Source organism: Tiliqua scincoides, chromosome 2 (assembly GCF_035046505.1).
Source record: "Tiliqua scincoides isolate rTilSci1 chromosome 2, rTilSci1.hap2, whole genome shotgun sequence".
NCBI classification, from domain to species: Eukaryota; Metazoa; Chordata; class Lepidosauria; order Squamata; family Scincidae; genus Tiliqua; species Tiliqua scincoides.
In genome coordinates this window covers 190,375,207-190,387,648 of record NC_089822.1, presented here as the reverse complement: position 1 = coordinate 190,387,648, position 12,442 = coordinate 190,375,207, and the positions used below count along the sequence as shown (strand labels likewise).

Genomic DNA, 12,442 nt, shown 5'->3' with positions numbered 1-12,442 from the left:
ATACTTTATGATTCCATTCCATGTTGACAGAATTAATGCCATCTGCAGAATTCATGCCAAGAAGGGGGACAGGATATGGTGCGTGCAAGCACTGCTGATCCTGCCCCTGGGACCCGATCTGCCCATCCCTCACCCTCTCCACCCTTCTGCTGACCAGCACAGAGCTTACCTGCCTTGGAGCCCATCGAGGCCTGCACTGGCACCATCAGGATGATGCCGTCCTTCCTTCTGACCCTACAAACTTCTTCCCTGTCACAACAGTTGTGACAGCATGCGCTGACAGAGGTCTTCCAGCTGCTAACAAAGGATAGGATTGTGCCATAAGTTTAGACTTTCATATGTTTGTATTGCGTGTTTAAAATTGGGTTATTTTTAAAGGGACACAATATAACTGAATTATAATATTTTAAACCTGATTTTTAGAAGAAGTCTTCCATTTTTATCCTGATCAGTGTGTAGCATATTGACTAGCACTTTTGCTGTCAGCTCTGCTCATGCAAGGTGTCCTTGTGCAAGTTGAACACTCCTATTCACAGAGGGAGGTCCCAAGGGCAGGCACTCTAGATTTCTGTGCAGTCCCTTGTGAGATATTACAAAATTGGCACACTTTCTTCTGGTGTTTGGTAGCAGTGTGCTTCAGGCTATTTGAAATCAGTACTCTGATCTGTATGAGACCCTGGGGCACTGGACATTAAAATTACAGGTATGCTGCCATCTCTGCAGGAGAACCATTCCACATCGTTCCACATTATCCGCTCATGGATATGGAAACCATGGATATGGGGGGCACTATAAAAAAGAAGCGCCCCCCTTTGTGGCCATTACTTTTGTTTTTGCATGGTTGGGATGGCAACTTGTTTTCACTTATACTCCAAATACAATGTGCATGCTGTTAGGCCCCCTCTAGTGGTCAGGTTGCACATTGCATCTTCAGTTTAAGCAAGTAAAAGAAATGAACACCTGTGCTTCCATTGCACAGATCGTAAAAGATCTTTATAAATTTGGGATTTTAAAAAGGATAGTTTTTTCAGATTCGGACCCAGTTAAGTTGTTTTTGTTAGCATGTGCTGCTTTTGGTTTGTGATATGACTTGGAGTATAACGGGACATGTATATCTTGCACCACTTTGGGAGACTTGTACTAAAAGTCAACCTGTAAACTGACTTAATAAAAGTGGTTTTTTTCTCAGTGTAGGAGAGAGAACCTGTTTTGTTCATTTGCAATCATCCATTTTTTTCCCCTCTCAGGTCTCCAGAGAAGAACGTCACATTGTTAAACCTCTGTATGACAGATACAGACTTGTGAAACAAATGTTAACTCGAGCAAGCATTACTCCTATCCTTGTGAGTACAGAGAGTTTGTGTTTCATGCATTTGCCTATTACCTTTCACTGAAAATGAATGCTGAGAAAGTTTCCTTCCCTTTGTTTCTGTTCTTAAGACACTTAGCCTTTACACTGAAGGTAGCTCTAGCACAGTTGAATAGTGAAATTTTTATTCTTAAGTCTGCTTTTACGTGGTTCCTTTGACTTTGGATAAATGGTGACTGAACTAACTACAGTTGTGTCTTGAGTGATGCATTTCTTTGGTTTCTGTCAGCTATAACAATGGCTAAGCGTGCATTTTCCCTTGTCAGTGTAAATCGGAATATGAAACATTGACCCTTTTCTGACATAACTATCTCTTTTTAAATTGGTGATCCTTCTCTAGGCACTCTATATTTCAAGAGAGAAACTTCACTTCATTTGCAGTAGTTGGCAGTAGGATATTGGTGGCATGTAGGATTTAGTGTTCTCAATTTAGGCCAGTAACAAAAGCCTGAAGGTAGATGTTGGCTATGTGGTTTCAGTGTGTTGTTTTTGCCAACATGGAAAGGCATATTGAATGAAACTGCACCCATGTTCTAAAAATAAGTTGAACAAAATTAAAGCAGCATCATTCTTGTGTCTTAACACCTTGTGATCTATATTTTAGGGATCACCGTCAACCAAAAGGCGCAGTCAGATGTTACAACCTATCATAGAAGGAGAAACAGCCCACTTTTTTGAAGAAATCAAGGTATATTGAAAGTCAACAGTGGTTCTAATGGTATAGCAGCAGGTGGACACTGGCTGAGAGCTGAACCCTCAGTATGGGTGTAACGGTAGCACCCAATATGCCAGGCATGGTTTTTTCTCACTTGCAGGAAACTTTAGAGGATGGCAGATATGGGATCTGTGTAAGAATGCCTACTTGTTCCTTTGCAACAGAGAAGCTTTGCTTTCCCCCCTCATTTCTGCTTCTTAGCTATATGGCTGGAGGGCAAGGCAAGCTCTGCTTTTACTGCAAAGAAAGCAAGAAATGACCAGGCATTTCCCTTGACATCTCTGTTGTTTAAAACTTCTTGAAAACAAAACCACGACTTTATCCAGTAATCTGATTTTGTCAGAGAGCTACAGGTCTAAGTCTTGCCTCACTTACAGAAGCTATGGAGGATGGCAGGGACATGGGAGAAAATATGCCTGCTTCTTTCATGCTTTCTCATCCTCTGGCAGATAAGAAAGGACAAAATGGGAAAAATGCCTGTTCTTAGTCCTCACCAAGGGGCACTTGCCATAGGCAAGTGGGATTCTTGCTGTACATCTGAGACTATGACATGCTTAATACTTGTCTTTAAATAATTGTTTTAATATATTGCAGGAAGAGGAAGAAGATGGTGAGTTATCATCAGAGTTGACTGATCTCTTAAAGCCCAGTGCCCAAATGCCATCTGTTACTACTAGCCCGGTAGAAAACTCAGAATCTGATGCTGAAGAAAATCAAGAGAAACTGACTCGAGAGCTCCGTCTGTCTAGTACCCGTGCAGCGTCCATGTACGTAAATATGACCACATGTCATTATAGGTCATAATTAAAACAGTTGCTTGATTTTTTTAACAAATGCTTGTGGATTGTGATGGGGAATGAGTGGTCAGTGGAGCAGGGTCAACTGAAATATTATTACAGTTCATTAGTTCCGCCTAATTGTTCCACTTGTCTAACTATATTTTCTTTGCCAGTCATAGCAAAAGAATGGTTGAGGATTTTTCCTAGTACAACACTTTCAGCAGAGACAAACCTGCTTCAGAGCAAATGTCACTTACTGTCCAGCTAGTGTTGCTACTGCTTTAGTATGTGAACATGTTCGTGCTGATCTTGATGATCCAATCTACTTTCTTATCATGTTCTTTTAGGCCGGAATTATTGGAACAACTTTGGAAAGCCCGAGCTGAGAAAAAGAAATTACGCAAAACACTCCGGGAATTTGAAGATGGGTTTTATCAGCAGAATGGAAGGTTAGTTTAACATGTGTTGATGGTCAAATGGATTTGTGCTGTTAATTGAAACAATGAAATGTGGGAAGGGGAAAGAATGGTCAGATGGAAGTATTAGTTATGCTAGCAAATGTCCTATCTGGAAGATGCAATGCATAATTTCCATTCTGTTTTATAGGATCAGCATCACATTCACATTGATTTCAAATTCATATATAAAATAACCAGTTAAAAATTAATAAAACTGATAAACTTAGCAAATGTTAAAGGTCAGATGATAGTCATGTCAATCTGTTGTGCAGCCACATTTGGAAAATGTTGTATGGTTCTGGTTGCTGCACCTTGAAAAGGATGTTATGGAACGAGAAAAGGTGAAACAGGGCAAACAGAATTATCAGAGAACTGGCACACCATCCATATAAGGAAAGGTTACAGTATTGGGACTTTTTCTTAAGGAAAAAAGCAATTCATGAGGGAAGTACTTGCTACTTCTAAAATTATGCATAGAGTGAAGGGACAGGTGCTTTTCTTCCTCTTTCACAACACTAGTCAGTGGTCCTACAATGAAACTAATTGGCAGGAGATTTAGGACAGACAAAAGGAGTTTTCACATAGCACACAAGTCATCTGAAATTTGTAAGATACAGTGATGAACACTAAGATGTAAGATACAGTAATGAATACTAGCTTGGCTGGTTTTAGAAGGGGATTGGAAAAATTAGTGAAGGACAGATCAGTGGCTGTGAATTATGGTGGCTATGAGCTATGTCTGAGATCAGCAGCAAAGTGCTTCTGAATACCAGTTGCAGGGAGGTGTACCTTTTATCTTGTACTTGGGGGCTTCCTGGAAGCAGCTGGAGGGCCACTGTGGAGGCAGAATGCTGTGTTAGACAGACATGGCCTGATCCAACCAGGCTTTTCTTATGTTCTTTGTACAGAAATAGGTCTCCATGCAGGAGGCTACCGGGCACCATGATTTATTGCACATATTTGCTCAGTCAAATCAAAGCATAAGCCATTACAATGCACAGCCAAAGAAACAAAAATAACTTATTAGTAAGTGTTCAAGTAATCCAGCGGTTCTCAAACTCTGGGAGAGTTTGGTTCTCTGGGAGAGTTTTAGAGCCACTGAGTTCTTGCGTGGGCAGGAGGGGGAAGGCAGCAGGGGCGGGGGAAGGCAGCGGCGTGATCCCCAGGATCGCACCGCTCAGGGGGGCTGCAGGGGCTTGGGTACACATACCCAAGCCCCTGCAGCCTCCTGGGAGTGCGGAGAGCCCAGCGTGACCTGCAGCAGGGCTCCCCGCGGCAGTGAAAGTAGATGCGGAGCTATCACACCCTGCTTCCATTAAGCCTCCTCCTTGCCTCCAGGCTGCCCCCACCCCTTAAGGGGGCAGGGGCCAGGGCCCACAGGCTGGGGCGTTGCGACGCCCCAGTTTGAAAAGCCCTGAAGTAATCTATGCAAACACACAGACTGGATCAGGGCCTGTTCAGAGCAGTGTTTTGAGTACTGCAAACCCATTTAAGTGTTATATAAGGCTTGCAGTTAGGTTGTGTGCCTGCCTGGAAGGCCATTTGAATGTCAATTGCAGGCAAGCAGTTTGCCTCTTTTGATGCAATTGGGGTTTTTTTGTGTGTTAGCTAGTCTGACAGAGTCATTGAGTTGGTTATAATGTTGTTACATGCTATGAATATGATGAGCTGTACTATCATTATAAATAGTGAACAGCTGCAAGTAAACCTGTTAAGCAATATATTTTTATTCCCAATGCAATGTGGGCTGCATCCTGTGATACTATTCTACTGCAGTCTGTTATCTAGCGTATAACTTTTATAACTTCATGGAGAATGTAGGATAAAACATACTGCAGATATGTTTTGCTTTCTTGCTACTATTTTTAAATTTGGATGATTTCATAAAGAGCAAAAGTCTATCAAAGCTCCTACCTGGGGTAGGTAAATGAAACCTTCATGTCTAGCACTGTATACTCTTGGTGCTTGGTGTGAAATAGGGATGTCCACCATCATGTCATGCTTAGGACCTTTTAGAGCATCTGTCAAGACACTTAAAAACAGGCTCCAGTGGTGCAATTCTTACATATCTTGCTAGAAAAATTGGGTGTTGCGATCATGTGCACAAACTAGAGCTCTTGTTTAGTTTCATTTAATCCTAAGTATTTCACGTAGTAACCTGTCTGTTTATCTACCATGGAACAGAGAGTTCTAGGTGGTGTCCGTGCTGAGTTGCACTGGGCCCTGGGGCAGTGCTTTGCTCTGGGCTCCTGTGTGCACATGCACAGTTTCCAGTTTCTCTTTCTTCCTCTTCCAGCACTGGTTCCTTTTTCCCAGCTTACTAGACTGGGACAGTATTTTCCCTTCTTACCCTGGATAAAAAAACAGTATATAAACATTCTTAATAATACTATTATTAGTAATAATTGAACAGCTGTTGCTCAAGGTATACTTCCAGAGGCCCTCTGTGTTAATGCAGGAGGCCCCTGGGAGCAAGCCCATTAGCTGCTGCACACATTGCACCAAACCAAGGGCTGTCATATCAATGAATGGAGCCATGAGGTGACAGATTTTTTTTGCCTCTAACTTGATGACTTTGAAATAGAGATACAAAAACAGTCACTGTGCAGCTCTGTTTTCCTTGTAAACTAGTTTTAGGCTTGCCATGATTTGCACAACAGTTAATGGGGTGTGATCTGTCCCCATGTGGCCCTTTGTGAGGGCATGCCCTGTTAAAGCCCCACCTGGCTGTGCAACAGAGTTACTACATCCTATGCCTTCAGGCCTGCTGTGGAAGTATTGTCCCTCACTCTCCAGTTCCATCTTTGTATATTTCCTGTTCACAGCCACTGATGGAAATGCAGGTGTAGGTTCTAATTTTAACAACAATCCATTAAATGTGTGCAGTAACACTTCTACACATATGGACAACTTAGAAAAAATGCAATGTGCCCAAGAAGTGGGCTTGGGGTAGGAGGGAGAGAGAATGAAGCTTAACCAATAATGGATTGGACAATGTCCAGGAAAAGGGACAATGTGTTGCCTGTATCTCATTAAAGAGGTACACAGATTGGCATGAAAAAGCCTGGAATGCAGCATTGTGCAAGAATGGGCAAACAGTTGCAGGATATGGTGTTCAGGATGCAGCACTTTACAAGATTACCAAAGTAGCACAAAAACTACTGCTCTGGATGCATCCCAGATCAGTTCAAGCCATCTAGGTTGGCCTGGCTTTTCTTAATGTTGTGTCTTTTTTGGACAGGAATGTTCAGAAAGAAGATCGTGCTCCCATGCTTGATGAGTACAGAGAGTACAAGAAAGTTAAAGCCAAACTTCGGCTTCTTGAAGTCCTCATCAGCAAACAAGATTCTTCAAAATCAATATAAATTATGTTTCTTCATAACACTGAGGTTTTCTTATGCTGTCATAGTCCTTGTTAGGTGTTCACTCTGTCTTGCACTGTTGAAAGAATGCAGTTTTTGTACACTTTATTATGGTGCCACATTCGAAGGGCAAGTAAGTCATCTAGGGAGCCAATGAAAAATCTTTATAAATTTGGAACTGCTCTGTCCAGCTTTAGCAAACACAATTATCTTCTCATGGTCTTTTTTTATTACAAATGCATCTTGTTTCCCAAAGACTGTAGAACTAGAACCATTCAAACACTCTGGACCTGCTAACTTTATTTCATCTGCATTTGTTAGTGTTAACACTGAACTACTCCATTGCCTTTTTTTTAATGGGGAACAATGGCTGCAAACACCCGTGTTCCAGAACACCAAACCTGAACTGAGATGCCTTTTTCAGAAGAAAACATGGAATAACTTGTTTGATTTCAAATGACATCTGTCATTTAATTATGGTCTGTGGATATTGCAACTTAAGGCTCCTGTTTGCTCTTTGGTTTCAGATGACAATGGACAAACCAGAAAGTGACCTTGCTTGTTGTATTTTTAAAACTTGGAAAATCTGAACATTTATATCTCACATTGCCTATGAGACTTACATTACTGTTAATTTATCGGTTTTCTCAGCTAATGGTGACTTAGTGTGTAGTCTGGATAGTGCATCTGACCCTTGTAGGGGAGAGTGTGTTGGTGCTCAGATGTGTACAGCTTCAGCAGGCACGTCAGTTCAACTCTGCTGTATCTGAAATAAGCATATCTTCTCAAGGGCTAAAATAATATCAACATAATGGACTTAAGGCAGTAGACAGAATCAGCTTTGAAAGAAGCGTTTCGGCTATGTCGTTGTAGAAAAGGGAATAAAAGTGATTTAACTTTTTGTGGCATTACGCAGATATCATCATAATGGTTCTTGCATGATGCAGCTTTAGGAACCAAACCATTTTTTATGACATTTATCTTACCTAGTGTAGATGATACCAATAGCCTTTATTTTTCTTTTTAAATTTGGCAAAAATCCAAAGGGCTTAATCAAATCCTACCGTAGGTTCATCATCTGCACTCCAAGGGATCCACATAGGGCAGAATAAGCTTGGTTTTCCACCCCTTGATGTGTGTACCAGGCCATTTCAAATGGCATGGCAAATGTAGTCCTTGGTGTATGCACTGTTGGGGGAACCAGAACTCTTATGAGGATCCATTTGCACATGGATGCTGCACCCATAGTAGAGCTGAATTAAGGCAAGCCCTCCATGTTTAAATCTGTGCTTTTTGGATTTTTGTTTTTGTGTGTTGATTGTGGCCATGTGTTTGCATGTGCCTATTTTGCTGCATGTATTATGAACAGCAATGTCAGCAGACATATTTTCTCACGGCTTTCTGAAAGACCAAAAAAAAAAAAAATGAACTTTTTGCAAAGTGGCTAGCATGTAAACTCATCAGGTTGGTGTGTTGACATGCAGTAGAAAGAAAGTAGGTTTTCGATACTCCATGAAAAGCTCTTATTTTTACTGTGGTTGTAAGCATGAAACCGAAAAGAGCACTAAAATAAGTTTATATTATGATGCTTTGCCTTTTTATACAACTAGAGATTTTTTTTTAGTGGACCATAGTGAGTTGCGAGGTTGGACATTAATCTGGAGATCATCAGTGGCTTCTATTCAGCTCCATTGTGCAATGTACACTTCAGTTACTTTTCTACTGGTCTGCCGACAGAGGTGCATCCAAACATTGAAATTTATGTGTACTGTATAGTGTTGTACATGAATGTTTTATATACCACATGCAAAATGTCAATATGCACTATTTAAATGTTTTAAATAATATATTCCTCCTTTATAATGCTTAAATCTATATGATTCCAATATTTTTATAAAGTGAGTGATCAGACTGGTTCCAATTCAGAATGATTAACAGCTGCTTTTGTGGTGTTATGCAGTGTTTGGCTGTTTGTTCAGTATCGTAGCTAGCATGGCATCAGTTATGCTAAGAGTGTGTGTTGTGCCATTCTTATTGAGCAATAAATAGTAGATTTAGGCATTTTGTGATATAACATAGTTTTACTTTGACATAAGTAAAAACTATATATGTGGATATATAGATATATATAAACAAACCAGATATAAATGATTGCTATGTCTGGCATTTCATTGTATAGATTTTTATAATAAAAGGATCTTTTATTGTCATACTCCATTGTGTGGTATTTTTCCTAAACAATTGCTTTGGAGATACTAACCAAGTAAAAAGTCTTGATGTTGTAGCCCAATACTGCTTCTGTTTAGCTTTATCTGGCAATTCAGGCTTAGAAAAATCCCAAGTAATACAAGGTTGGTCAGAAACTAGTGTTTAGTTATACTCAGGACTTTTTTTGTAATAGAACACACCGGAACGGTGTTCCTGCACCTTTTTTTATGCAGTCCCCTGCAGGAAAAAATGAATGGAGCCCTATGGAAAGTGAAAGTGAGCCGTAGCGCATGTTTACTCGTGAGTAGGTGTACTTGCCATAGTCAGTTGGAAAGGGCAGGCCGAGAGGAAGCCAAGGACATCAGAATGGCCCCAATCCAATGAATGCAGCCTCCCAAAAACACCAGAGAAGGTCCCTTCCCTCCCAGCTGTGAGCCTGAGCCAGAAAGGAAGCCACGTGGCCGCGTTTACTCGCTAGTAGTCCGTCGGAAAGGGCAGCTGAGAGGACTCCAAGGATGTCAGAATGGTCCTGATCCAATGAATGCAGCCCCCAAAAACACAAAAGGGAGGAGGTCCCTGCCTCCCTCCCAGCTGCAGTCTATTGAGCCGTATGGAAAGCAAGCAGGTAAATGTTGTGTTTACTCGTGAGTAGGTAGGCATGCCTTGGCTGTTGGTCAGGCCAGGCAAAGGGGAATGTGAGGACACCAGAATGGTCCAGATCCCATGGAGCTGGAGATACTCCAGAAGGCAGCCCCCCCCCCCCACTAAAAAGGACAAAAAAGAGGCTTCAGGTGGTAAGGGGAAAGTTTTCTATTTTCCACTTACAAAGCCAGGAGGATCTTTATCTTGATCTGCCTGAAATAGAAGAACTTTAGACTGGGCACTGGGGAGGACTGGAAATCTCACTGATTCTTTTGGGGGAGGGGTTATTGCAGGCAGGCTACAGAGTAAGCTCCATTGACCACTATGGGACTTACTTCAGAGTAGACATGCATAGGATTGGGCTCACAGGCTGCAATCCTACCCACACTTTCCTGAGGGTAAGCCCCATTGACCACAATAGGACTTACTTCAGAGTAGATTCACTTGGTGGAACAGGACTGGCTCCCCCTTATTTAATTATTTCTTTTAATTGAATTATTTATAATTATTTTAATTTGCTTGATGTCACTTCTGGCCATGACATCACTTCCAGTGGGTCCTGGACAGATTGTCATTCTAAAAAGTAGGTCCCAGTGTGCATTGGAATCTTGGTAGATCTGGAAAGGAGGTAGGCTGTGGTGTCAGCAGTGGCCCCTTTAAGGGTAAGGCCTGGACTTCCAGGGAGTGTGCTGCGCAGCTGCAGCCACTTGAAGGCCATAGGGCCCTCAGGGATATAAGGAGCACCTGAGGCAGGAAGGGTTTGTGGGCAGCAGAAGGAGGAAAGCTTGAGGCAGGGGAGACTGGATTAAGGGACTAAGGAATTGATGGCTAATGGACTGCTGGTGGACTGACTGGTGAATGGACTTTGGAGACTGCTGGAGACACTGGAGTTTGGTGTGTGGCTGCTGTGCCTAAGACCTGCTGAGGACCAAGGGTCTGCTGTAGTGGTGGGAGGCTACTGGCAAGAGAGAGGACCTCTGCAGGTTGAACAGGTGAGCTACCCTGGAGGTGGGGTCCAGCAGGACTGCAGGGCAGAACCAGGGTCATTTGTTGGGGGAAAGAAGGGGAGCTAATTTGTTTAAATTGGGCATAATTCTCCAGGCAGACCTTGGCCTTGGAATCTGGCAAAACACGGTGCTAAAAGTTTGAGAACTGCTGCCATAAGTTGATAGTGACACAGGGGTGTGTGTGACTCTACAAGTTTTCAAAATCACTAAAATCAGAATTTGGAGGAACAATACTATCATGTTTTATATCAATCTATGCGAAATTTCATACAGAATGCAATGAAACAAACCACATTGAAATATCTATGTTCTAACAAAAGGTACAGCCAATAAACCAGTGGGGGCAGGATGATGGTACATCACCACGCCCACCACCTGGGGCGTTGCCCCGCCCACTGCATGGGGTGATGCACTGGGTGACGCGAATCCTTGTGACGCTACTGGGGTGCTGATTCCAAAAATGGCATCAGTTTTCCCCTATCATTTCTAAGTAGTTTTGGAAAGATGGCATAGTCTTGTTAGTGAATGGTTCAAGGAGCCTCCTCATGAGGAAGCCTATGCTATGGCCATTTTTGGAATCAGCAACCCAAATTCATAAAAAAACCACCACAAATTTTGATAAAATGTTTTTCTGACCCTCAGTTTTGCAAGTCTTTGATATAGATTAAAGATTGTCCTGAACTATTTTTTGCCAATGGCAAAGAGTGGTTAACTTGATAACTGTAGGCACAGTGTATTTTAGTGCATTTTACATTAGAACAGTGTTTCTCAAACTGGGTCGGAACCCACTAGACGCTGTGCCAGAACCACCAATTCAGAGCATGATACCATAGTCTTTTGAGACTGAAGGTTGCCAACTAAGGGTCGGGACCCACTAGGTGGGTCATGAGCCAATTTCAGGTAGGTCCCCATTCACTTCAATATTTTATTTTTAATATATTTGTATTCAATAGTGTTGAATGCCTTTTTGTTATCCTCTCTGTACGTGTTAATCACGTGTTGTCTAGTTGTATCTTATTACCTATTTCTCCAATAAAAAAATGGTTTATAAATAAATAAATAAATAAATAAAAGATGAACAAGTTGTGAGTTCTGCACACTTTTTTTTTTAAATACAAAAAAAGCACTGGTTATACTGCATGTTTTTATGTGAGATTGCCTCCTGGAAGCACAGCTGCTGTGCAGAAGAAAAGGTATCTTCTTGTACTGTTTCTACAGACTTGAATATGGCTGCATTTGTGCTGGAGTGTTAATTTGTTCTTGTGTTGATATAGGCCAGGGGTCTCCAAACATTTTGGCCAGAGGGCCGCATCAAATATCTAGCACAGTGTTGAGGGCCGGAAAAAAAATTTAAATATAAAATTTATATAAATAAATTAGAGATGGAACTTAGATGAGTGAATAAATGAATGAATGGGCTCATTAATTCAAACTCTCTGGCCCTTAAAACACCCTCCACATGCAACCAGAGCACAGTTCTAGTCATGTTTGGCCAAGTGGGCCAGAGGCTTTCAGGGGACAAGAGGCTGGCCGCGGGCCGCATCTGGCCCCCGGGCCAGGGTTTGGAGACCCATGATATAGGCAACCCTTAGCTTTGTCATCAGAATCTTTGAGGATGTTTTTAGCATGGGCAGCCACTTTCCAAAATGTAAGGAAATGTTTGGAAAACACTTCCAAAATGTTTTCCTGACAAAATCCTTCATGAAGATGCACAGGTAAACAAAGAATTTTAGTTACTGTTGAACAAGGTTATTTTAAAGACTAGTTCCACAATGCTGCTTGCTATACTTACCCTGTTTGCTATATTATTTGAAAATAATGAAGCTAATGCAGCCTGTAATTCATGAGCCAGTGTTGCCTCACTAATATTAAAGATCAACATGCTGTAGTATTGGATTCTTA

General features: G+C 41.7%; 1 protein-coding gene across 5 annotated transcripts in view; it reads left to right on the top strand.

The window, feature by feature from the left end:
- FAM13B (family with sequence similarity 13 member B) overlaps positions 1-8,898 on the top strand; it is a 79,211-nt gene extending 70,313 nt beyond the window's left edge. For all 5 annotated transcript variants that reach the window (XM_066618516.1, XM_066618515.1, XM_066618518.1 and 2 more), the window contains 5 exons: positions 1,248-1,343; positions 1,974-2,057; positions 2,679-2,851; positions 3,211-3,312; positions 6,563-8,898. In XM_066618516.1, the coding sequence (XP_066474613.1) occupies positions 1,248-1,343; positions 1,974-2,057; positions 2,679-2,851; positions 3,211-3,312; positions 6,563-6,686 (579 nt within the window). In that variant the 3' untranslated portion in view covers positions 6,687-8,898. The remainder of the gene's footprint in view (positions 1-1,247; positions 1,344-1,973; positions 2,058-2,678; positions 2,852-3,210; positions 3,313-6,562) is intronic.
- The last annotated feature ends 3,544 nt before the right edge of the window (positions 8,899-12,442 follow it).